General features: G+C 37.5%; 1 protein-coding gene across 1 annotated transcript in view; it reads left to right on the top strand.

The window, feature by feature from the left end:
* TRHDE (thyrotropin releasing hormone degrading enzyme) overlaps nt 1-27,188 on the top strand; it is a 429,130-nt gene that overhangs the window by 368,792 nt on the left and 33,150 nt on the right. Inside the window, exons 13-15 of the mRNA XM_062202069.1 lie at nt 18,275-18,422; nt 21,262-21,359; nt 21,809-21,916. Coding sequence (XP_062058053.1) covers nt 18,275-18,422; nt 21,262-21,359; nt 21,809-21,916 — 354 coding nt within the window. The remainder of the gene's footprint in view (nt 1-18,274; nt 18,423-21,261; nt 21,360-21,808; nt 21,917-27,188) is intronic.

Genomic DNA, 27,188 nt, shown 5'->3' with positions numbered 1-27,188 from the left:
AACAGATGGAACCACTGATTTGATTAGAACCAGGTCTGAAATAACAACCCTAGATGTAAACTGCTACTGTTAAAATCTCTTTACCATGATTACTCTTTTGCCGCAATCCACCAGCAACCACTTCTACTGGATAGGACTCTCCTCTTCAAATATTTATACATAAGCCACACCAAAACCCTTAGAACTGTGGGAAGATACCATTAAAATGAGAGTTAATGGTCACAAAGAAACCAGAACTCTAACACAGAGCAAAAATTAGTATGATGTAAAATGTGATATAAATTGTATGCTGGTTTCTTTGTCTTCCTCAACAAGGATGCAAAGGATATACATTAAATAACAGATTAACCCATGGGAAAAATTGTTTGCATATGCCATTTAATTTTTAATTTTTAATTGATACATAATTTTTTTGTAGTATAATGTGTCAATACAAAATATGTTGTGTAATATTCAAATCAGGGTAAGTTAACCTATCTCCTCAAATGCTTATCATCTCTTTATGCTGAAAATATTTTCTTTTTTAGGTATAGAGTACATTATTATTATCAGTAGTCACCCTACTGTTTAATAGAACACTAGAACTTCTGGCTCCTATCGATAACAATATTAATCAATCTCTCCTCATCAATCCTGCCTCTCTCCTGGCCTCTGGTACTACTGTTCTATTCTTACTTTCTAGTGGAATCCAAAACGTGCTTTTAAAATAGTTTGAGACAAAATTCCTTTTGAAATAAGAGAGTAGTAAGTATAAGTTTTTAAGAGTATTTTAGTCAAATGGAATATGAAATGTATCAGTTACCTGCCATTTTTCTAAAGCTATCAATTTTTTGAAAAGATTTATTTCTTTGTTATCTTTTCTCCTAAATATCTGCTTCTCAATATTAAACACACAGTTCTTATGAAAACTGTTGTACCACTATTTCATATCAAATAATAATGTTAAGAACTCATTCAATTAACATTCCAGATTTTTTAAAAAATTACTTATTTGGAAGGCAGGGAGAAAGAACGAATGAGAGAGAGCACTTCGATCTGCTGGTTTACTCCCCAAATGCCTAAAATATCCTGGGCCAGGGTAGGCCAAAGCCAGGAATGGGTACCAGGGCCCAAGTCCTTGACCCTCATTGCTCCCTCTCCTGACATACACTGGCAGGAAGTTGGATCAGAAATAGAGCAGCCAGGACAAATCCAGGCTCTGTGATGTGAGATGTGGGCATCCCAAGTGATTTATAATGCACCACCCACCCCAGTTTCCAGAATTTTCTACAACAGGAATTCTCTTAACTATTAAGAAATTCTTAACTTTTTCAATGTAATGTCTCTTTAGATTCAGTATCATTAAACTATGAGTGATTTTTATAGCAAAATATTTTATGTTAATTTGATTTTTGTAAAAAGATATTCTCTTTTTACACTGACATTTTGGAATAATTATAAATATACGAATTCTGAATTAACTAGCATGCTTTTGTTACTGTTTTGTAATTTTATTGATGCTTCACTTCAGAAAATTACTTCTTACTAGTGGTAATGAGGGGTACATTTTCAGACAGTGAGCAAGGACTTCACTATGGGAGTTATTAAAATTGATACACCACTATTAAAACATGGAAAATCTATACCATTAATGTCCTGTAATTGTTAGTCATCATTAAGGAGTTAGAACATCATTATCATTACATTTCAGGTTGTATTCAAATGTTATCAGCTTTAAAGAAAATTAAGGAACAATTAGTTTATGTTTCTGAGCTGGGGAATGCAGGATTAAATATTTCTATATAAATAGTGAATTTTGAATTTTGTGGCACTGAAAGTTGCAGCTAAATAGAGCTCTTTGAAGCAGCTACTTCCCCCATATTCTCTGCCCCTGGGGGTTTCTAAATTATTTACAAGTTACTGTACTAAAGCACAAAGGGTATTAGTCATTATGTAGTTATTAACTGATTTCAAAAGGGTTGCAATGTATTCCAAGAATTGAATCTTTCTAAAATAGATCTAAGACTCTATAGAGGGCCGGCGCCGTGGCTTAACAGGCTAATCCTCTGCCTTGCGGCGCCGGCACACCAGGTTCTAGTCCCGGTTGGGGTGCCGGATTCTATCCCGGTTGCCCCTCTTCCAGGCCAGCTCTCTGCTATGGCCCAGCAAGGCAGTGGAGGATGGCCCAAGTGCTTGGGCCCTGCACCCTCATGGGAGACCAGGAGACGTACCTGGCTCCTGGCTTCGGATCAGCGAGATGAGCCGGCCACAGCGGCCATTGGAGGGTGAACCAACGGAAAAAGGAAGACCTTTCTTTCTGTCTGTCTCTCTCTCACTATCCACTCTGCCTGTCAAAAAAAAAAAAAAAAAAAAAAAAACCTCTATAGAAACAAACTCTCAAATAAGTTGCTAGTGTCATTTCGATGCAATCACTTATTTTATATTCCTTATGGCTCAGCAAATTTGTTTAGCTTTGTTCCTTATTTCTTTGGGTTTTCATTTAGTACCCTTATGATGGAAAGCAAAAAAAAAACAAAAAAATGGACTAGCATACTTGCTTCCCCAGAGGTGATTTCAGTGGGTACAGGCATCTCTTTGGGGATGTTAATCCTTTTCCTATATAGAGAATTATACTTTGAAGTTCCATCTCATTGGTAATAAAAGGTATTTTTACTTTCCACATTTTATCTGCAGTGGCATTGAGTGGCTTTTACTTCTCATTTGGAATAGAGCATAATATTCTGAGAGGCAGGACAGTACTTCCTTAAATCATATAGAATTAGATTATATATTTCATTTCTCTATGAGTAAAGATGAATATTTTCTAAGATTAGAGAAGGAAAAAAGTGCATGGCTCACAAAATTTGTGTTGGTTTGTATCTCTTTTCTATTATTCACTTAACTTGAAAGCATTCGTTTGACATTCTTGCATGTCTGCTAACAGCTATCATTGAATTCAAGAGAAACATGGATTATTGTCTATTCTTATTACTGAATTTTTTAAAAATTTGCTTTTTTCTTTGATACAATAGAGAAAATGTTTAAAGAAAAGCAAGTGAAATATTTTTCACATTTTGTACCATCTCCATGAGACAGATGATGGGATATTTCTCTAACTGACGGCAGAGTAAATCACCTCGTTTTCATTGTTTTCACAGTGTTGACCAACATGCTGCCTGCCCAGCTTCCCACTTCTGATTTAAACCCATGATTCAGAATGACTTTGGAGGGTTGTGATACTCATGGATTTATAGGGCACTTGGATGTGGGATTCTCATCACTGTACAGCAACCCTGTCATTTCTGTGACAGAGCCTGTTTGACTGGTTTGGGATTTATGATGGAAATAATTCAGAACAGAGTAATAATTTTCCCTTGGCAATTACACTACCATTTGGTACTTTGTCCCTAAGGGGAAAATGAATGTGCCGAGATCTATACATGAGTTTAGTAGCTCAATGTAAGGAACAAATCAAGGTCAGAATACAGACGCAAAACACATGGTTGCTGAGTTGTGATTGTGGTTCCTCAGTCTTACAGTTGTCTGCATCTGTGTGGCACTTTACAGTTTAAAAAATTCTCTTCCACTTCTTGTCTTTTAACTGTCACAATGACCCTGGAAATAAATACCACTTTACCATTTTAATTAATTAATGGAGAAGACAGAGTGACAGAGAGAAAGTGAGAGACACAGAGAGAAAGATATTCCATCCGCTGTTCAATAACCGAATAGCTGCAATAGCCTCACTTGGGTCACGCCAGAGTTGGGATCCAGGAACTCCATCCTGGTTTTTCCACATGGTGGCAGAGACCCGAGCACTTGGGTCATCATCTTCTTTTTTCTGAGACACAGTAGTAGGAAGCCAGATCAGAAATGGAGCGACTAGAACTCAAACTGTCACTCCTATGGGGTGCGGGTGTCATAAGCAGCAGTTTAACTTGCTGCATCGTGCTACTAGCCTCTCTGTCATTTTATAATGATGGAGGGGGTCAATTGACAATACTGCCTTTGTAGTGGATTTTTTGGTAAAGTTTTTTTTTTTTTTATTTGAAAGGCAGAGTGGCAGGGAGAGAGAGAAGACAAGACAGAGAAGACAGAGGGGGACAGAGAGATTGAGATCTTCCATCCATTGGTTCACTCCCCAAATGACTGCAGGGGCCTGGGCTTGTCCAAATCAAATCCAGAAGCATGGAACTCCATCATGGTCTCCCATGTGGACTACAGGGACCCAAGTATTTAGGTCATCTTCCACTAATTTCCCAGGTGCATTAACAGGGAGCTGGATTGAAAGCAGAGAAGCTGGGACTAAAACAGGCACTCTTAGTGTAGGATGCCAGCATTGCAGGCAGCAGCTCAACCTACTATACCACAACACTGACCCAGTATTGCCTTTTTTGAAGCTTTTTATTCAGCAAATATTTTAAGCATATGCCTTATGAAGACCTCATGATACATACAGTGAATACAGGGATAGATAAGACTTAGTCTAGGGTTTTTCTTCTAAGTGTTTACTAGGAAGTATTTCAAATGTATACAAACTGTGACCAAACAGTGTAATTGAAGTTTCTGTATCCTCTGTACAATTGTATACTCACAGTCAGTCCTATTTCACTCACAGTCTCATCTATCTTAGTCTGTTTTCTGTTGCAGTAAAGCTATCATACCTGATACTGAGTAATTGATAAAGAAGTATGCTTTGTCTCAGAGTTCTAGAGGCTAGGAAATCCAAGAGCATAGTGCCAGCATCTTCCAGGCTTCTGGTGAAGGCCTTGTGCTGTTGCTTGCATGTATGGTGGGAAAGGTAGAAAAGGAGGAAGAGGAGAGAGGGTGCTGTGTGAGTGAGAAAAGGGAACCCAGCTGCCAAGATAGCCAACTCATTCCCGTAAGCCAGATATTCATCTACTCATGGTGATCCTTCCCTAAGATCCAGATACCTCCATCTACCAACAGTGCGATATTGAGGAATCAAAATTCCAATTCACAGATTTATGGGATTCTCTATAAGCATAGCATTGTCCAATTATTCATGTTATTTTAAAGCAAATTTTAGACACAAAATCAATTTCTTAAAATAATATCACAGGTATCTCTGAAAATGATTACTTTTAAGCATGGCTATCAAAAATTTAACATCTCCAGGCCGGCACATTGACTTAACAGGTAAAGCCACGCCCGGTATGCTGTCATCCCTTTGGTGTTTGTGTGATTCACGCTGCTCCACTTCTACCCAACACTCTGCTACTGCACCTGGGAAAGCAGTAGAAAATAGCCCAAGTACTTGGGCTCTGCACTCATGTAGGAGACCCAGATGAAGCTCCTGGCTTCAGCTTGGCCCAGCCCCACCCATTGTAGCCATCTGGGGAGTAAAGCAACAATGGAATATCTCTCTGTCTCCCTTTCTCTTCATAACTCTTACAAATTAAGAAAAAAAAACCTAAAGTTATTTGAATATTAACCAGTCACAGATCAATAACATCTGTGGATCCTGATTCAAATTGTAAAAAAAAAAAAAAAAAAAAAAAGACATTTCTGACACTTTTGGAACTGTAGACACTTCCTGAATGTTTGTTGTTATTGAGGAAAAGATAAATTTTTCTTCTACTTTTTAAAAAAGATTTATTTCTTTTTAAGATTATAGCAAGTGACAAGCAGAGACAAAGAGAGAGGCCTTCCATCTACTGGTTCACTCCCCAAACAACCAAAACAGCTAAGGCTGGGCCAGGCTGAAGTCAGGAGCTAGGAGCTTCTTCTAGGTCTCCCACATAGGTTTAGGGGCCCAAGAAAGTACTTGGGCCATCCTCCACTGCTTTCCCATGCACATTAGCAGCCAGGACATGAACCAGCACCCATATGGGATGCTGGTGCTACATGTGGCAGCTTAAACCAATAAACCACAATGCTGGCCCCCAAATTTCTTTTCAACTGTGTTTTTTCCCTTTCCCTCTTTAGCATTTCTTTCCAAATCATTTGGTGAAGAAAGCTGTTTTTTCTATATGATTTCCAACAGTCTGGACTTTACTGATTTCATCCCCACTGGGCACTTTTATGTGTTCTTCTGTCCTCCCTCTTACCTGTGAGTTGGTAATTGAGTCTGTAGACATGATCTGGTATAGTTGTAAATTACTGGAATGATTATGTAGAGTTGACACTCTGTTAACACATAAAATAAATTGTTCTCTCTTTTTATGTTACTTGTAATTATTGCTATTTAATGACTTTGCCATATAAGGCCCCAAAAATGACCAAAGGCTTAAAGGTTTATCTATGGTGAATCCACTAACACTCACATTTCAAGGTCACAGCCATGGATCAAAGTACTCCCTCCATGTCCACATCTTGTTTTCCTCATCAGGCCTCCAAGGATTGCTCCCATTTGATATCCTTCACAATCTTCTTCTCAATTTACATTTCCTAAAAGAGGTGAAGGGGAATAAAAAATTACTGTCAGAACTTTTCAGAATAATAGTAAGAATATCATGGGCTTAGTGCAAAAAACTGGGTTCAGAAACTAGCACCACCCTTATTTGCAAAATGAGCCTGAGGAGGTTTCAACCTCAGTTTTGATTATAAAATGGGACTAGTAATATTAAGTAATATTACCCACTTCAGAAGATAGTATTGAGGATTTAGTAACATGCATGAAAAGCATTGGCTTTGTAGAGACACACAGAGAGGACTAAATCAGTGTTGGGCATCACAATAAACTCTCATCTTCATAAAGTCCTCTGATTTCTTGGCTGGGACATGGTACTGTTTGATAAAGGCTGAAGACATTTGTTATAACCTTTAGTTCAATAATTCTAATACAGATATTCCATCAAAAGATAATTGGAACATTGTACATGACATTGCATATGTAAAAACATTGTACATGACAATGTTTTAGCCCTATCCTTATGATATGACAAGTGTATAACAACCGAAATCTTCCCAACAAAATAGTATTAAAATCAAAGGCAATTAGGAATAATTTTAACATGCAAAGTTATTGTAAGTTAATTCTGTAAACTTTTCTGTGAGGTATAATAAAAAACTATCTACAATTATAAAAAGCAAAACTTCTGACATAAACGTTAGACTGGCAGAGATAAACCTAGTTATTTTTAAATGATTTTCTTTGAGTAATACTTTTTTCTCTTTTCTAGTTTCTTGCTATTCACACATTTCTCTAAAAAGCAGCAATATAGGACGTTAAAGCTTCACTGATTTATGGGCCTTTAGGTTAATGATTTGATGTCTTGATGGCAGTAAACTCAACCTTTGCAAAATCTTGCTGGAATTTTTTTATTCCTTTTGCTCCCATGTGGCTCTTTAGATCATTAGAAAACTTCACTGCCGAATAAGCAGAATTCTCTACTAGTTTGAGAATTGTATTTTACATGGAAATCATAAGTTACTGGATAATTTTCCTATATTAAATTCAGGCTATTTTTATATTCAAATCTGTACTAACTCTGCCAATTAATCCAAATTTGAATATACAGTTTCTTGTACATAAAATATATATTCATTCATTGCAGAAATGATTGATCGGTGAATCGTTTCATACTAAGGCTGCTTTTGACAGTTAAAAAACAATAAATAATGTGTGGTTAAGCTGATGGAATTTTTTCTGATATTACCATAAAGAATTTTTCTAAAACTAATCTCATGCATGGCTTATGCTCAAAAATTTTGGTCCCTGCTCTTATGTCATCTATTTCACTTACTAGTGCATTTTTTTTTTTGTTATAAGCTTCCTTTGTCTAGTGAGAAAGGATCAACCAGGAAACCATATTTCAGTTCATTTTCATCATGAAAGACCACGTGGCACATTTGAGTTTTTTTACACAGCAATCAGAATCACGCCTTTAAAGCATAACTCATGTCATTTCCCAGCTCAAAAACTTGCAGTGCCTTCAATCATACATAGAAAAAAAAATCTGGGTTCCCAGTGTGCAATCAAACAACCCAAACACTTCCGTACGCCTCTGTTCACGTAGTTCCCAAAGACCTTGTGTGTTTCTGCTCTGTGTCGGTGCAGAAGCAGTAGTCATCTGCAGGACCACTGTCCCCACTAAGTTACCTTCAGATGAGAGGGAGGACATCAGCATGGTGTAGGGCATCCAAGTTTTGGAAGTGTGACAGAATAAAGGAATCCTCTCCATCTGTATTGAATTCTCAGGGGTACTCTGATATTTGTGTTGTCTCAGTTTCAGTTGAAGAACTGAAAAGAAGAGTAGCTGAGTGGCTTGCATTGGGAAAAGCAGATAATAAATCTGAAAATTAGAATGATTCAAGGGACTAGTACTGTGGCATAGTGGGCTAAGCTTCCGTCTGTGGTGCTGGCATCCCATAAGGACACCAGTTCTAGTCCCGGCTGCTCTTCTTCTGATCCAGCTCTCTGCTATGGCCTGAGAAAGCATTGGAAGATGACCCAAGTCTTTGGGCCCCTGTGCCATGTGGGAGACCTGGAAGAAACTCCTGGCTCCTGGCTTCAGATCAGCTCAGCTGTAGCTGTTGTGGCCATTTGGGGAGTGAACCAGCAGATGGAAGATCTTTCTCTCTGTCTCTCCCTCTCTCTGTAACTGTATCTCTCAAATAAATTTTAAAAAATCTTAAAAAAAAAAAGAATGATTCAAGCCAAGCAAAAGTCTGAACTGAGAAGGCTGCATGCCAATGAGCTGTTCTTTGAGAATGATGTTAAGTAAGGAAGTATATTCTATGGCTAAGCAGGTAGAAGAGAAAGGCACAGTGATTAAGAAGCAGGACACGCTTTATGAAGAGCACCTGGATAGACTGGTAGAGAGGTGTGGACTCCTTGGCACCTGGATAGACTGGTAGGGAGGTGTGGACTCCTGGGTACTTGGATACACTGGTAGAGAGGTGTGGACTCCTGGGCACCTGGATAGACTGGTAGGGAGGTGTGGACTCCTGGGCACCTGGATAGACTGGTAGAGAGGTGTGGACTCCTGGGCACCTGGATAGACTGGTAGGGAGGTGTGGACTCCTGGGCACCTGGATACACTGGTAGGGAAGTTTGGATTACTGGGCACCTGGATAGACTGGTAGAGAGGTGTGGACTCCTGGGCACCTGGATAGACTGGTAGAGAGGTGTGGACTCCTGGGCACCTGGATACACTGGTAGGGAGGTGTGGACTCCTGGAATCACCACTGAAATATTTGAAAGTGGCTCATAAGTTGGAAGTAAAGTGCAACTGGGATGAGTTTCACCTAGTCTGTGCTGATCTACAGGCCCAAATGCTCCAGTATTACTACCAGACTGTCAGCTCATCTGTGATCCATGAGTACATGCACTGTGTTCATCAAACCAAGTTGACCATGCATGAGAAGAATTCCAGAAGTGGAACTCTTTCTTTCCTAGTAATCAAATAACTAACTCCTCTAAGACCATTAAAGAGAAAAACTGGGATGGGCAGTATGGTGGAGAGGTTAAGATCCCACTTGAGATGCCGAATACTACATAGAAGTGCTAGGGTTCAAGTCTCCACTGTGTTTCTGATCCAGTTTGCTCCTAGTGCATACCCTGGGAGGTAGCAGGTGATGTCTCAAGTACCCAAATTCCTGCCTTCCCCATGGGGGACCCATACTGAGTGCTAGACTCCTGGCTTCAGTATGGCCCAGCTCTGGCTGCTGCAAGAATTTGTGCAATAAACTAGCAGATGGAAAATTCCTCTGTGTGTGTCTTTCTGGTTTTTTAAAATATGCAATGTTTATTTGTCAAACAGATAAGAATACCTACTTTTTATTCAAAAGTTTTGTTGAATATTGAGTGAAGATCCTATACACAGTGATGATTCAGTAATCACCACTGACTCCATTTTTGGACAAAAAGACATTTAATCTTCCTGTCTTTAGTAATTGCTGTTTTAATATACTTTGTGAGTGCTCCTAGACTTTTAAAAACATTTTATTAAAATATAGTATACACACTATGATGTGCATGTAAGTATAACTGTCAATGAGTTCTTTGGTCTTCTGAACATCCTCATAACCAATACCCAAATTAGGAACAAAGTATTAGCGGCCAGCACTGTGGCATAGCAGATAAAGCTACCTCCTGCAGTGCCGGCATTCCATATGGGCGCCGGTTCGGTTCAAGTCCTGGCTGCTCTGGTTCTGATCCAGCTCTCTGCTATGGCCTGGGAAAGCAGTGAAGATGGTCCAAGTCCTTGGGCCCCTGCACCTGCATGGGAGACCCAGAAGAAGCTCCTGGCTCCTGGCTTCAGATCAGTGCAGCTCTGGCGATTGCGACCATCTGGGGAATGGAAGACCTCTCTTTCACTCTCTCACTCTCTCCCTCTCTCTCTCTCCCTCTCTCCCCCTCCCTCCCTCCCTCCCTCCTTCCCTCCCTCTCTCCATCTGCCTCTCTGTAACTTTGCCTTTGCCTTTCAAATAAATAATCTTAAAAAAATGTATAACTAGTATCCCAAGAGTCCTCACTATTACTCCCCACCCATTTCTTTGTTTTAAAGAGTGAAATAAGACTTTACAGTCATTTACATGGTATGATTCAGTGAAACAATATTTATAACTATAGACGAATTCATCTGAAAGCCAAACAGTTTTTTTTTTATTTGACAGGTAGAGTTATAGACAGTGAGAGAGAGAGACAGAGAGAAAGGTCTTCCTTCCATTGGTTCACTTCCCAAATGGCCACTACAGCTGGTGCTGCGCCGATCCGAAGCCAGGAGCCAGGTGCTTTTTCCTGGTCTCCCATGCTAGTGCAGGGGCCCAAGGACTTGGGCCATCCTCCACTGCCCTCCCAGGCCATAGCAGAGAGCTAGACTGTAAGAGGAGCAACCAGGACTAGAACCCAGTGCCCATATGGGCTGCCGGCACCACAGGCAGAGGATTAACCAAGTGAGCCACGGCGCCAGCCCAGCCAAACAATTTTTATCTTCTTTCTTTTCATATATTAACTATCACAAATAAGAAAAAAAATATGATATTTTTCTTTTTGCATCTGGCTTATTGCACTTAGCATAACGATCTCCTGTTGTATCCAGTTTGTTACAAATTTCAGCATTTGATTCATTTTAATGGCTAGGTAACATTTTTTTCACCTAGTCATCAGTTAATGGACATATAGGTTGATTTCATACCTTACCTATTGTGAATCAAGGCCTGCTGTAAACATAGGAGGGCAGATAACTCTTTCATGTACTGTTTATATATCTTCGGATATACTCCCAGGAGTGGGATGGCTGGGTCATGTGATAGGCCTATTTTAAGTTTTCTGAGGAATCTTCCATAATGGTTGTACTAGATTATATTTCCCACCAACAGTGTATTAGGATATATTTCCTCCACATCTTTGCCAGCTTTTATTATTTTTCTATTTTTGGATGATAGCCATTCTAAGTGGGATAAGTGGGTACCTCATTGTGGTTTTTATTTTCATTTCCCTGATGGCTAGTGAGCCTGATCATTTTTTTCATGTGTCTGTTGATCATTTTCATTTTCTCCTTTGAAAAATACCTGTTCATATACCTTGCCCATTGTAACTGGGTTGTTTGTTTTGTTTGTGAGTTTCTTGAGCTCCTTATATATTCTGGAAATTAATCCTTTATTGGAGGCGTAGCTTGCAAATATTGTCTTCCATTCTGATTGTTGCTTCTTCACTTTGTTGACTGTTTCCCTTACTGTGCAGAACCTTCCTAGCTTGATGTAATCCCCATTGTCTATTGTTGCTTCTATTGCCTGTGCTTTTGGGGTCTTTTTTCTTTTTTTTTTTCTTTTTCTTTTTTGACAGGCAGAGTTAGCCAGTGAGAGAGAGAAAGAGGAACAGAAAGAAAGGTCTTCCTTCCATTGGTTCACCCCCTAAATGGCTACCACAGCTGGCACACTGTGCCGATCAGGAGCCAGGTGCTTCCTCCTGGTCTCCCATGCAGGTGCAGGGCCCAAGCACTTGGGCCATCCTCCACTGCCTTCCTGGGCCAGAGCAGAGAGCTGAACTGGAAGAGGAGCAACCCAGACAGAACCCAGGGCACCGGCGCTGCAGGCGGAGTATTAGCCAAGTGAGCCGCAGCACCGGCCTATTTTGGGGTCTTTCTCAAGAAAGCTTTCTCTAATTACTCTTGTGGAGTTTCTCCTATGTTTTCCTTTAGCAGTTTGAGAATTTCAGGTCTTAGATTTAGATTCTGGATCCACTGTGAATTGATTTTTGTATGGAGTGTAAGGTAAGCGTCTTTGTTCAAATTTTTGCATGTGGTACTCCAGTTTTCCCAATAACGTTTGTTCAAGATCTCCTTTTTCAGGAAATGATTTTAGTTCATTTGTCCAAGATTAGTTGGTTGTAGATGTGTGGATTAATTATATCTGGGGTTTCTCTTCTGTTCTACTGGTCTATATGTCTGTTTTTATGCCTGTATCAGGCTGTTTTCATTATAACAGCCCTGTAGTGTGTCTTGAAATCTGTTGTGATGCCCCCAGCTTTGTTTTTGTTGTTTAAGATTGCATTGATTATTCGTGGTCTTTTCTGTTTCTGCATGAGTTTTAGGATTGTTTTTTCTAGATCTGTGGTATATGTCTTTGATATTTTGATTGAGATCACATTGAATCTATAAATTGCCTTGGGTATTAGGGACATTTTGATGACATTAATTCTTCCAATCCTGAAACACAGAAGATTTTTCCACTTTTATTTGTCTTCTTTCATTAATGTTTTGTGATTTTCATTGTATAGATCATTCACATTCCTGGTTAAATTTGTCCCAAAGTATTTAAATTTTTTGTGAATGGGACTGATCTTACAAGTCCTTTCTCAGTAAGAGTATTGTTGGTATATTAGAATGCTAACCTGTTTTTTTGAGACTTATGACTAATTTATTTATTTTATTTTAGTTTAAAGAACACTTATTGAGCAAGTATTTTGTGCTTGGTTTTGAAGTAAGCTAGGAAGATAAAAGAGATTTATAAAACATACTTTATTTTCTCAAAGATCTAAGTCCTGTGAGTGACAAAGAAAACATTAAGATAAACCTACAACACATATCATAATAATTATTATGAATAGAGGTGTTGGGTCCAGTGAATATCTGCCTTAGTTGAGTAGAGACAGGATTCCTGGAAGAAAGGAAGCAACAAGAGACCATGAGAAGTCTTTCTGTGCAACTTTCCACATTCATAATTTTCTGGCACTACAGTATATAACTTACTTTTTAATCTCTGCAGACGATAGTTCACAATGCCCAAATCATATTTTTATCCCTCTTGCAACTGGCCAAATGGACCACTGGTTGAAAGAAATACCTTCCTCATTTTTTTTTCCTATATTACTCCAAGGACTATTGGGATTTCTAATCTTTGCTATAGGATCTTCCTATATGAGCATCTAAGAGTCTTTCAATAATGAGTAATGAAGAATTAAAGATAAAACCTAGTAAACTTCTTAATTAAGCATTTCAGCAAGTGCTTTAAAACCTATGCTCTAAGGGACAATGATAGTATCTTCTGCATATATTGTGAAATATACAGTAGCCTATTTACTGGCTTTAAATGAATATTCAGTTAATGAAGACTAGAGTCTGGTAGAACTAGAGTATGGAATGGACTGAAGAATCTGAGGATTGTGCTTCCCTACCTACCTAAGTTTCAAACATCCAGTAATTGATTGCTTTTAAAGAAAGCTCACAGAAAAATAGGTTAGTATTTATAATCCACTCAAATGAATAGATTCAAGAGCTAATATTCACAGTATTCAGTATGGCTTCTAAAAAACAGTTCTGGATCTTGGGTGAAAACAAAGTCAGCTACAATCAGCATTTCAGCATCAGCTAATATAGTCTTATTTTGGTTTTCTTCATATAAAAACACTGATATATGCCAAAAGCTATATTTCACTCAGGTAAATTGGAGAAGGAAAAGAAAAAGCAGGGAAGGCTATGTGTAAGAGAGGCAGGGATGGTAGGAACAGCTGTATAAATGCATTCGGAAATCTTTTGTTTCTTTAATAGTTTTCATTTCCTCTCTCATTTGATTCTTGAATCATTTCTTACTCCCATCCCCACCCTAACAGCAGAGAAGATAGATACCATTTACAACTCTTCCCAAAACATTAAGGCACACTTAATTATACATGAAATATTCTTTACATTTGCTCATTTTTTGGCCATTTTCTGAGCAACATTTCCCTGTGATGATGCAAATTTAGGGAAACTACTTTTCAGCATCAGGACCTAAATGGGCTCCCTACCGGGCTGATTACTTTGAACTAATGTAGTGTTCCATTCACTGGATTGCATGCACTTTCCCTATATTGATTACATTATCAGTAGTAGTAATCACAGATATCATTACCAGCCAATTACATAAACACATATCTAAGCTAGGTAACCAGTTCGCTAATATTTTCTCTAACAGTTCTTAGTTTTGTAATGAAGCTGATCACCATGCTCTTGTCAATTAAGTATAGCTACATATTTTGATTTAGTATACTTAAATACAAGCATATTGGATTATATAGTAGGTAATTACTTACAAATATTGGTAATTAAGTGAAATGAGGGCAATTTAAGTGTAGTCTGTTATTTGAGGATTGCATTAGAAAAGTTTAACTACATTAAAAAATTGACTCAAGCATGCATTAGGATAAAATGCAATCGAAATTATTTCTTGCTGACATGCAGTATTGGATATAGAAGTTATATTGGTCATTCAGTTATTTAGGAAGTCAGGTGGATTTTTGACATTTCTCATATAAGACTTCCAAGGTCTCCTGAAAGATTCATTTCAGGAAAAAATGAATTTAGAGTTGCTAATGGGAGGCTTCTGTAGGCTAACAGTAGGGCTTATTTATATTCTTGTGGTTGAATCTTGATCAAACAACCATGCTTAAATACCAGAAAGACTGGGAGTAATAGTCTATCCTAGGAAAAGAAGTAAGATACAGGTTCTGCCATTGTAGGAGTCACAACACAGAACTTGCTTCATTTCTCTATTTGAACAATACTTTCATTTTTTAGCAGTTTCTTTTGAGTGGTTTTTAAATTTTTGTTTGAGTGGCAGAGAGAGATAATGAGCACTCCAATGCACTGGTTCACACCAACATGCCTGCAAAGACTGGGAGCTGGGAACTCAGTTCAGGTTTCCCATATCAGTGGCAGGAATCCAACCACTTGGACAACCACTGCTGCCTCCCAGAGCCTGAACTAGTAGGAAACTGGAATCAGCAGCCAATGCCAACTGAGATGCAGGCATCCAAACTGGTGGCTTAACTCCTGGACTGAACACCCACCCCTTTTTCATGAATTACTTTCCTTTACTTGTCTTGTTATTACTTGAAATGTCTATCAGTATAGCTTTGCGTCTTTGTGTTCTTTACACCATAGCAGATATCGTAGGAGGCCTAGATCATGTCCTGTCTCTTAAACTTGTACATGCTAAGCAATTAAAGAATGAAGACTATAAAGTATTTTCAGGTTTTTAAACAAATAAATTATACTCATATGATTGTAATTATTTCTCAGAATATTTCATTTGTAGATATATAGTTTTTGAAGTACAAAGACTGTCTTCTGGCTCAGCCTTCTAATTTCATAGACAAGAAATATGAGGGCTGGAAAGATAAATCATTTGTCTAATTGTGCTAGCAGTGTTATTGTTATAGCGAGGTTCGGGATCTTTCTTCAGTTTTACTCTCTTTACTTTCATTATTTGTCATCTTTTTGCTTGTAGTCAGATTGCTCTGAAAGGATAAGTCATGAAATAATATCCATCCATGAATAGAAAAAAAATAAAACATAATAATTTGTGATTGACACAGGATTGTCATGTTTAAACCTATGGAAAAATAGATGCAAACAACTGTCCAGATTTTTCAAACATATTTGAAGATTTGCAAGATGTTAGCTGTTTATGAAGGTTTTTTTTTTTTCTAAATAAGTGTTACTTTTACTGTTTCTTCAACAAAATAACAGTAACTTCTAAATAAATCTTCAACTTTGATATGATATAATCCACGGCATGTTAGAGGAAGTAAATATAATCACTATGCTAAATAATATTTAGAATTAAATGTTTAGTGGAGACAAATCATAAAATACTGGAAGCTGTATTTCGTTTAAGAAAAACTGATCATTTTAAATTAAAAATTGCATTCTGGATCCAGCATTTTGGCGTGGTGGGTAAAGCCACTGACTGCAATGTCATCATCCCATATGGGCTCTGGTTCATGTTTGGGCTGCTCTGCTTCCAATCCAGTTCCCTTCTGATGGCCTAGGAATGGCAGCAGAAGATGGCCCAAATACTTGGGTGCCTGCCACCCATGCGGATACCAGATGAAGCTCCTGGCTCCTGGCTTCCTCCTGGCTCAGCCATGGTCATTGTGGCCACTTGAGTAGTAAACCAGCAGATGGATGACCTCTCCTTCTCTGTCTTTCCCTCTCTCTTTCTGTAATTCTTTCAAATAAATAAATAAATAAATAAATAAATCTTTTTTTAAAAAAAATTCATTCCTCTTTAGTGGGTAAGAAACCCATGAAAGGAAAATGACACTATTATTCAGATGCTGTACTAGGTAAGTGATAGCTGTTCATATAATTATTATTGCCAAAGACTAATTTATTGCTATTTCTACAAGGATGTAAATAGTGAAAAGTAGTACAAATCTAGATGTACTTCAAATCATTCAAACGTGAGGGAATTTTGAAATTATATGAAATGTGGGCTTATGTCTTCATTCTTATTTACATCAGATATTAACTATGGTTGATCTTGCAACCATGGTTGAATCAAAATCATTTCAGTGGCATGCATTCTTTTGTCTTAATTCAAAGAAAGCTAGAGCACAATCTTCAGAATTGGTTTTTTTATGAACATTATAAACACAGCTGTAAGCTAATATTCATTTGCAGAGTAATTTTTGCTTTTCACATTGAATAAGGACTAAATAATCAGGCAAACTTACTTTAAGTGAAAATGAGAAAATGCTTTGCTTCTTCCCTGTCCATCTTCCACCATGTGCAGATACTGTGTTTTACAATAGCATGAAATGCAGATAAGAGGGATATAAGCTTTGGTCACTGTTCCCTGTGTTAAAATCTGCATTCCATTAATTATTGTCTTAGTCTGTTTTGGGTGCCTTAACTAAATAGCTTAGAGTGGGTGATTTATAAATAGTAGTAATTTTGCTCATGGTTCTGGAAGCTGAGGAGACCAAGGTCAAGGTGCCAGATTGTGTCTATTTCAAGGTGGTATCTGTTGCTAGGACCTCACATGGCTCTGTGCAAAAGGAGTAGGGGAGTTCATGTGAGTCTCTTTGATAAAGGCACTGATCCCATTCATGAGGCTGGAGCCCTCATTGAGGACTTAAATCATTGCCCAAAGGCCCAACCTCTCAATAGTGTAATATTGGGTGTTAGGTCCTAATATATGAATTTAGGCTACACTAACACTCATACTGTGCAAGTATTAATGTAAAAAAACAGCAATATACATAGTCACTGTATGCAGCAGAAACATGAAGGCTAAACCATATTTTAAATGATTATATACATTGTCATTGAATATTACTTTTATAAGGATTTAAAATGTAATCTGCTGGAAAATAGAGAAATACAATATCTTTTGGCTCCTTTTATGGATATAGCCTTTAATTCGTAGACAATATGTATTCAGATAAATTTAAGACTACATCTTAACATTTTTGAAAAACACCTGATATTGGTCCCCATGGTGACATAACTCCTATGTTGAAGAAAAAAAAAAAAAGGCAGGTTTTTTTGTACTTTTTTATTTGGACTCTGAAAATCTGTGAACTTTAAAAAAAAAAGATTTCTAAAAATGCTTATATTGTAATCTAATATGGATACACGCCAAACTGTAAATTGACATTAATTTATTCATGATTTTGAAAACAACACGTAGTAAATGTCATTATACAGAGTTACATAAGAAGTAAAGAGAATACATTGAGAAACTGAAATTACATTTTAATAATCAATTGTTTTCAATTAATTATTTCTTCAAAAGAGCTTCTGTGAAAGAAAATACCTAGGGTTGGTTTTGTTCAAATTCCATAATTCTTTCCTTTTTACAAAATATGCATTCTGGTGTTTTTGTATCCATGCAAATTTTTTACTCTCCAAGTCTGTATACGTTAAGGGGCATTGACATCCTAAGTAGGGCTATATTTAAAAAGTGAGTAATTTTATTTTTCTGTACTACTGAGTATGCTTTCTTTACCGTGTGATGAATCTTGCTTTTTCTTTTGTTTGCATAAGTAAAATCTCCATTTTTGCATCATCATGTATCTTTTGTGCATATAATTAACATTAGCTTTTTTTAACTGCAGGGCTGGCTATTTGCCTCAGAATATTCCCCTGGAGATTATCAGATACTTGTCTGAAGAGAAGGATTTTCTTCCTTGGCACGCTGCCAGTCGAGCTCTTTATCCTCTGGATAAATTACTGGACCGCATGGAGAACTACAATGTCTTCAATGTAAAAAGATATAATTTCTTCTTTCTAATTTTCAGAAGCTAAGCTGTTTTCTCATTATCTGTTACATGCTACTGATCCTCAGTTACTTCCGTTCTCTCTTCTACTTTGTTATCATTTTTGTCCTGGTTTCTATGCAGCCTTGATGACAATTATCTGAAGAAGATGTTTAATACAAGCCACCTTTTGTTCTGGCCTAAAAGTGTCAATTAAGCTTAAACGCTTCAGAATTTAAGAACAAATATACATGGCAAATCCTTCAAGTTCAAACTTTCTTAGCAAGAGTTAAAGGGCTCTGTGTTCACAAAGGACTCCACCTGGGTAGAAGGATTCCAAAGATCTTAACAGAATAGAGAATATTTCGTAAAGATTCTTAGTCATTATTTCTATCCAAAAGGGCATGGTGAATTCAATTCACTTCCTTAATTAACAAGGATAAGATCAACATTGAGGCAAGAATCCCATTCATAATTGGGTCCTAGGGGATAGAGGAGAGCAAACAACAGATAATCCAAATGGGCATGAAGACATGACAAACATTCCAAAATGTTACCTGACCAGAGCTTCCAGGCTCGAAGTCCAATAAACCAAAATGGCACTGCTGACCTCACCTAATCTGATTTAATAATATTTTGAATAAGATTAAGATTAGATAGTACTGATAAACTTACCACATTGCTTTCTTCCACCTTTGTGCACTATTTATTTCTCCTCTGTTATTTTAAGACCCTTCCTTGTGTCTTTTTTTTTTTTTTTTTTTTTTTTATTTTTGACAGGCAGAGTGGACAGTGAGAGAGAGAGACAGAGAGAAAGGTCTTCCTTTTTGCCATTGGTTCACCCTCCAATGGCCGCCGCGGTAGCGCGCTGCGGCCGGCGCACCGCGCTGATCCGATGGCAGGAGCCAGGTGCTTCTCCTGGTCTCCCATGGGGTGCAGGGCCCAAGCACTTGGGCCATCCTCCACTGCACTCCCTGGCCACAGCAGAGAGCTGGCCTGGAAGAGGGGCAACCGGGACAGGATCGGTGCCCCAACCGGGACTAGAACCCGGTGTGCCGGCGCCGCAAGGCGGAGGATTAGCCTAGTGAGCCGCGGCGCCGGCCTTCCTTGTGTCTTGACCGTCACTCTATTTTTTTTTTTATTTTATTATTTTTTTTATTTTTTTGACAGGCAGAGTGGACAGTGAGAGAGAGACAGAGAGAAAGGTCTTCCTTTTTGCCATTGGTTCACCCTCCAATGGCCGCCGCAGTAGCGCGCTGCGGCCGGCGCACCGCGCTGATCCGATGGCAGGAGCCAGGTACTTATCCTGGTCTCCCATGGGGTGCAGGGCCCAAGCACTTGAGCCATCCTCCACTGCACTCCCTGGCCACAGCAGAGAGCTGGCCTGGAAGAGGGGCAACCGGGACAGGATCGGTGCCCTGACCGGGACTAGAACCCGGTGTGCCGGCGCCGCAAGGCGGAGGATTAGCCTAGTGAGCCGCGGCGCCGGCCGTCACTCTATTTTTTAATGAAATGTTGACTCTGGTAATTCACCTACAGGTTTGGGATTACTTAAAACTTGATTGCCATTCCATGAAATCTGTTTATTAGTGCCATCTAAGTTGTCTGAAAACCATCAGAGTTGTTTCATTTTTTAAAATATTATAATCCTGTAGTTAGTAACTCTGTTTAAATAGTTTAAAAGGGGCCAGCACTGTGGCATAGTAGGCTAAGCCTCTGCGGACATATGACCATGAGTTCCTGTCCCAGCTGCTCCTCTTCCAATCTAGCTCTTTGCTTGTGGCATGGGAAAGCAGTGGAAGATGGCAAAAGTGCCTGGGCCCCAGCACCACCATGGAAGATCTGTAAAAAACTCCTGGCTACTGGCTTCAGAGTGGCCCAGCTCTGGCTGTTGTGGGCATTTGAGGAATGAACCAGCAGGTGGAAGCCCTCTCTCTCTCTGTCTGTCCCTCTGTCTGTAACTCTACCTCTCAAATAAATAAATAAAATCTTTTAAAAATAATTTAAAAAGTAAAGGAAAAGTACAGGAAAGAAGGAAGGAAGGAAGGAAGGAAGGAAGGAAGGAAGGAAGGAAGGAAGGAAGGAAGGAAGGAAGATAATAAATGAATAAATAAATAATCCTGGCTTGATTGTTGATAGTTGTTAGTTTTGTTAAAGCCCTTACAACAGACTGGCAAAAAAATGAGTCACTACAATTATGATACAATTTTATCTGCTAGAGAAAGGCATGTTATACTTCTTTTTTCCCTAACATAGAGACAATATGATATAAAACTTCTCAAAAAATGAAATACATTTTTGTATATGTTTGCACTGTTGAATAGTGAATCATGTCAAACACCTCATTTTTGGTAGAAGTTAAGAATTGCTTTTACTGCAATTTCAGTGCTTTCATCCTTTCACACACTTCAAGAACCACATTAAAATAAGAAAAAGCATATCTTCTATGGGTACTGGTATTTAAGTATATCATTAGGTGTTTGAGTTGTTGACATTAAGTACCATATCATTACACATAAATGTTCTCTGTGCCTCAACTTCAACAATGCTAGACTATTGGATACTTCATTTTGTTACAAAATTTTCATCTAAAATGCTATATTGTGTAAATTACTTAATCATTTGGGAAGGAAAAAGAGTAATCTTACATTCCAATACTATTTTATACTTATTTTCTACGTTTAAAATACTAAATTGAATAAAATTACAGAACGCTTTACTGTGTCTATTACTGGTATTTAAAGGTAGATCTACTTTAATTTTTTTTTTTATTTTGTTATAGAACTTTGTCAGCATGGAGTAGTTTGAAAGTGATATTGTCTTTGTTTTATCCCTCCCCCATTTAGGAATATATTTTAAAGCAAGTTGCAACGACATACATCAAGCTTGGATGGCCAAAAAATAATTTTAATGGATCTCTTGTTCAAGCGTCCTATCAACATGAGTACTGTTTTATTTCCTTATTCTTTTCCTTTGCCCCAGAGCTATAAAATAACACTGCACTAGTACCATTGTGACTTTACCAGCAGGAGACAAACTCTTTGATTCTGCATCTTACCTTTCATTTTCCTGGGAGGACTGCTGCTGGGTGGCACAGTTTTATTGCTTGATAATGAGAACAAAGGCATTTCCTTGCAATGTTTCAATTTAAGATCTGCCTTTTTTGCTGATACTGAGATGGGAACCCATGCCCCTCACTGGATGCTATTTCTAGAGAAGACTGGGTATATTTAACTTGCACTCCGATAGTTGTCTTCACTCAGCAGCATGAGACTTCCAGGTCTAAAAAGTATTTTTGTGTCAATAACTTGCTTATTTGCTATTTTGCAATGAGTTACTCTTTTTGTGTATTAAATCTGCTTATTAATTTTTATCCTTTTTGATGATATCTAGAGAGCTACGTAGAGAAGTTATAATGCTGGCATGCAGTTTTGGCAATAAACACTGTCACCAGCAGGCATCAACACTTATTTCAGATTGGATTTCCAGCAACAGGAACAGGTAAGTTGAACCTAATCCCAAATTTCTGATTTTTTTTTTTTTCTGTAATACTGTACTCAGATGTCTCCATGGGTGCATCCACTTATCAGCTAGAGAAAACAAGAGTGGAAAAAAATACATCAAAACTTTGTTTTAGGCTCACAACTTACAAGGCAACAGCATGAAAGCCACAACATACTTTTCTTTGGAATGTTTCATTGAATTTAAGCTTTCTTAATCTAGGCACTTATTCTTTATATACTCACTTGAAATATCACCTTATTTCAAATTTTGATAGTTCTGCTATCCAAGCAGAAGAAAATAATTAAATTCAGTTCTAAAGTATTTAAGGTTCCTTACAAAGATTGTGGTATTTATTCATAAAAATTTACCAGTATATAATATTAACAAAGTAGCATAACAAATGTGAATATTAAAAACTAAAAGCAGAAAGGTTATGAAAAGAGATCTTTGACCATTCAGTGACCCTTGAAAATGACCTTAAGCTTTTATCTTGGAATTTTACATTACAGCATCTTAATGCATAATATGAGGTTAAAGTTATTCAATAGAATTATTTTGAGGGGAAAAACATTATACTAAATGTCACTTGTTAATAAAAGGAATATTGAACATTAAAATAAATTAGAGATCAGTGATCTTGTCACAGTGTTTAAACCTTCTTACAGTGTCTTTATATTTCCTAGGGATTTTATGCACCATTTCTTTTTGTACTTTGGGCAACTCATATCCGTTCCTCTTTCAACTCTGGTCTCCATGATTAACCAGATTTACATGGAAAGGAAGTGGAGCAAGGAGGCAATGTGTACTGATGGTGCTGTGTGCCACTATAGGCTTATCCCTGTTATGAGCCACAAAGAAAGAAGCTTGTTCTGAATAAATATAGAGAACCATACTCAGTATTACCTACTTAAGGAATAAATTGGTACTTGGCTTGTTAATAATGATGTAGGTTTATATTTAATATCTAAATTGTGCAATTCAAAGGATAGTTATTCTACTTCAAAGGGCGTTGTAGGAAATCTTTTATTGCATCTTCTGTTCAGTACTTTGTCATAATATTTTCTGGAGCATTTTCATGTTTACGTGAACATGAAGTATTTTTTTTGTTCCTGATCTTACATTAAGCTAAAAGGGAAATAATTTATCAGTATCATCTGCTGATTGATCCATCACATATTTGAAGACTGTGATAAAAGATGTCACCTGCCTCCTCTAGGACAAAAACATCATCATTTATTCAATTTTACTAATGATTGTCCTTGGCATGGTCATCTGAAAACCATTACATTAGACCTAAAATGTTATGCAAACATTTTTTCCTATTTTTATTACGTCCTTCAATTCTGCCAAATCCAATTAAGCCATGAAATCAAATATTAATGCAAAATAATCCAACATTTTATTAAAATATATAGCATATATACATTTGAAACAAGTTGAAGTATATTATGAAAGAATTTGTATTCTCTGCTTACCTTCCATTTTTCAATTATTTTGCTACAAACACATATCCTTTCTCAGAGCCAATAATTATTTTTAACCCTTGAATGACTTTACTAATGTAAATATCTTTTCTTAACTCTTTGTTAAAATTTGTCTTATACTATTATACTATTGCTTGGCATAATTTCTCTAGGTAACATTCAAGCATAATTACTTTGTACATTTTAAAAATATGGCTACTAAAGTAAGCATTTGCCACACTTGGAATGTCCACATCCCAGAGTGTCTGGGTTTTAAATGTGGGCTCTGCTTCCAATGACAGCTTCCTGCGAATGTACAGTCTAGGAGGTAGCAGGTGATGCTCAAGCATCTGGGCCCCTGCAACTCATGTGGAGGACCTGGTTTGATTCTGGGCTCCTGGCTTCTATCTGGATCGACCCCTGCTTGTGCTAGCATCTCAGGAACCAATGGGTAGAAGTCCTCTGTCTCTGCCTTTCAAACAGAATGAAACTATTTTCAAATAAAAATATGGCCATTGGGAAAATGCTCTTTTTAAAATAACTCATTTAGTTTACAAACTCTATGGAGTAACTCCCAATACCAGCTGGTAGCTAAAAAACAAAAAGAAGCGAATCACAAAATTAATAGAAAATACAGCTCTATGAACAGTACATCTGTTTTTAAGGAAGAACTAAACACAAGACAGGGTGTGAACACAAAGAAGGGAGAGAATACTATCTTGGAGGAGTGTCATCCTGACTCATGGAGGATGACTAAGATTTGTTAGGTGGACAGGGCCAGACCAGAGGAAGGGGTGGGTGTGTACAAATATGTAGGAATTCCAGGCAGAAGTAAACTAAGTGGGTTGTTCTCAGTTCAGTAAGCATAGTAATTTTTGACTTGTACACTTGAAAAATCCATCATTTCCATAATTCCTTTATAAGTGAAATTTTATATGTAAGATATCAGCTCATTTTGGTTTTAATAATTGCAATTTCTTAGCTAAAATGATTAAATTTGATCCAAACAGTGTAAAGCTCTTTAGTCATGCTCTTCATTATTTTTGTATTCTCTGCTTTCCTGTATTTTGTAGCTGGGCTAAGCCGAGCTAACAGAGTGTTTGTTAACTTGCTTAAGCATCCCATGACATGCCCCAGCTCACACAAGTGGCTTCCTGCAGCCACAGCGCATGATGCCTCTGAGTTACCTGTGAGTGAAGATCATAGGTTTAATCAATCTTTTTTGGTTGACAATTTAATAATACAATTATAATGCAATCCATTAGCAGCAAATGCTGTGTTTAACTTTCTTAAATTAAGTCAATGAAAGGAAGAAGACATTTCTTTTGAACTGAGCCTGTGGCAATAGACTAGTCAGTTTGTTGGTTAACTGGAACCTTAAAACAAGTGATTTGCATAAATCATCTAAGAAAAAGAATACCAGAGGTAATGTAGCAGTGTAGTTATAAAATGTTTTGGGAGTTGTATAGTTATGCTAATAAAGCTAAGGAACAATGAGTCATGGAAATAACAGGAATTGAAAATCTTTGGGGTACGGTACTGCTAAGCAGCTTAATTGTGATGTTTTGGGGACATGCATAAAATCAGTGAAGTTAGGATCAGGAAAATGGAATGGATGTGAAAGTTGGTATAGGGAGAGCTAATAGAACCAAAAGATGCAATGAATAGCTGGAAATGCTAGCACCGCAGAGAAAAAATCAAGAATCATACTGGAAGATAAATTGAATGCGTTGGTATTCTGATCCATGTTAAAATATTCAAATGCTACACTTGTTGAATTCTAATGGTGAGGTCATGCAGAAGAACCAATTGAACTACATTCTGGTCTTGTTAGGCTGCAATTTAGGTGCTAAGTGCAGCAGAATGCCACATTTTAGAGATAGACTTTCCAAGGAGAACAATACAAATGATCTAAAAATCTGGAAAACACAAACTCCAACAGCAGCTTGTGAGACCGGAAAATTTCACTTTAAAGAAGGAAAAGAATAAAATTGAGAGAGAGAGGAAGAGAGTGAGCATGAGGCAGATAGCCTTTTTATATGTATCAAAAAAATGTAGTAAAGGGGAAAGAAAATGGTCTCTTTCACTGGCTGATGCAAATAAAAAAGAAATAATGGGCCTACATTTCATTGAACAAAATATAGGGAACACATTACCATCTTTAAATGTCTGTATTAAAACACTATCAAGGTTGTACAAGTAACCATACAAAGTTCATAATATGGCACTTTGGAGTTTTCTCTAAGTAATAAATTGAACCTGAAATTAAATATGTGTCTGAAATAACATATTATTTTTCAAATACTGTTAAATGGTACAATTTAAAGCTATAAACCAAAACAGGGTAATGATTTTATGTACTTGATATCCATTCCCTAACATAGTCATTGAAAACTGGCATCTTCACCCTACTTAAATATTCCCTGAAACAACAAATTAGATTGAAATCAATTAGAAATTATTGTGAAAATTAAAAACAAATTAAGACCATTCTAGTAAAAATGATAATAGAGGAGCATCTCAGGAATATTGCCTTCTACCTAATACATAACTTTCACTACTCATGCAATTAATTATATTATTTATAGTATTGTCTATCATAGTGATCATAATCGAAACTATATATACTTTATTGAGTGTTGAGTACATTTTAGGCACTAAGTTTTTTTTGTGTGTATAATCTCATGATTTTTATTTTTAATAAAGACAAAATTTAAAAGCTTACAATAATAGCTGATGGAGTTAAGTTTCTCCCAGCACCACTACCACCAGCACCACCACCACCACCACCACCACCACCTCTGCTTGCCCACCCCATTCCTGCAGCAAGTGGCTCTGTAGTATATAAAATTACCGCAGACGTTTTTAGTAATACCTATTTGTTCAAAAATGGTAAATAAGTAAATAAACAAGTAAAAACTACCCAACAGACCCCAAATACTCTCTGCAGACATGTAAGCAACCATTTTATGCCCATGGGGTTACATGTCATAGCCAGTAGTTCTTCAACCTAAAGATTCATCAAAATTATCAGATAGACTTGTAAAAACAGTTCATTGGGCTCTACCCCCAGAGTTTCCTACTTAATAGGTAGATTGAGTTGCTTCAACCTGTATGTATAAGTTCCCAAGTAATGTTGATCACGCTGGCCCAGGGTCACACTCTGGGAACCACTGGTAAAGGCGAAGATGATTCTTTTCAGAGTCAGAGACACTTGTGATCAAATGGGAATTATTCCAGTAAACAATCTTGTGAAAGTCCCTTAGCTTCTTCATCTGAAAAAGTGGCAATCCTGTGACCGGCTGCAACAGGTGTGAGAGTTGTGTGAGAGTGCCTGGAGAACACCTCACCTTCACAGGAACTCACACATGAGCCTTCTGCAGAGTCACCTTGCCTTCCTTTGACTACCTGTGTGTAATGAACAGTGTGAATTTCAAATGGGGGAAGTAGGGATTTGAACATGTATTGAATTCTTCAGTGTCAGGCCTACCTTCTATTAAATTTTGAGAATTACAAAGATGTGACCTGAAACATCAAACACGGCACAAAATAGTACTGTAGCTGTTAGGAACAGGGGGCATTTTCCCTTTTAGGCTACTTTAGGAAATAGCACCTGTCTAGGCCTCCAGGTAAAAATTACTTTTCCTCCTTGCTCTTCTTATTCAGTTGCTGCTTATGTCATGTGTCCCTTCATGAGACATAGCTCCTTTCTTTAAAAAAAAATTATTTATTTGAAGGATGCTCTACAGAGAGACAGAGGCAGAGAGAGAGAGGGGTCTTCCATGCACTGGTTCACTCCCCAGATG

This window comes from Lepus europaeus, chromosome 10, assembly GCF_033115175.1.
Source record: "Lepus europaeus isolate LE1 chromosome 10, mLepTim1.pri, whole genome shotgun sequence".
Lineage (NCBI taxonomy): Eukaryota > Metazoa > Chordata > Mammalia > Lagomorpha > Leporidae > Lepus > Lepus europaeus.
The sequence above is the reverse complement of the archived record's forward strand: the minus strand, read 5'-3'. Positions and strand labels throughout refer to the sequence as shown.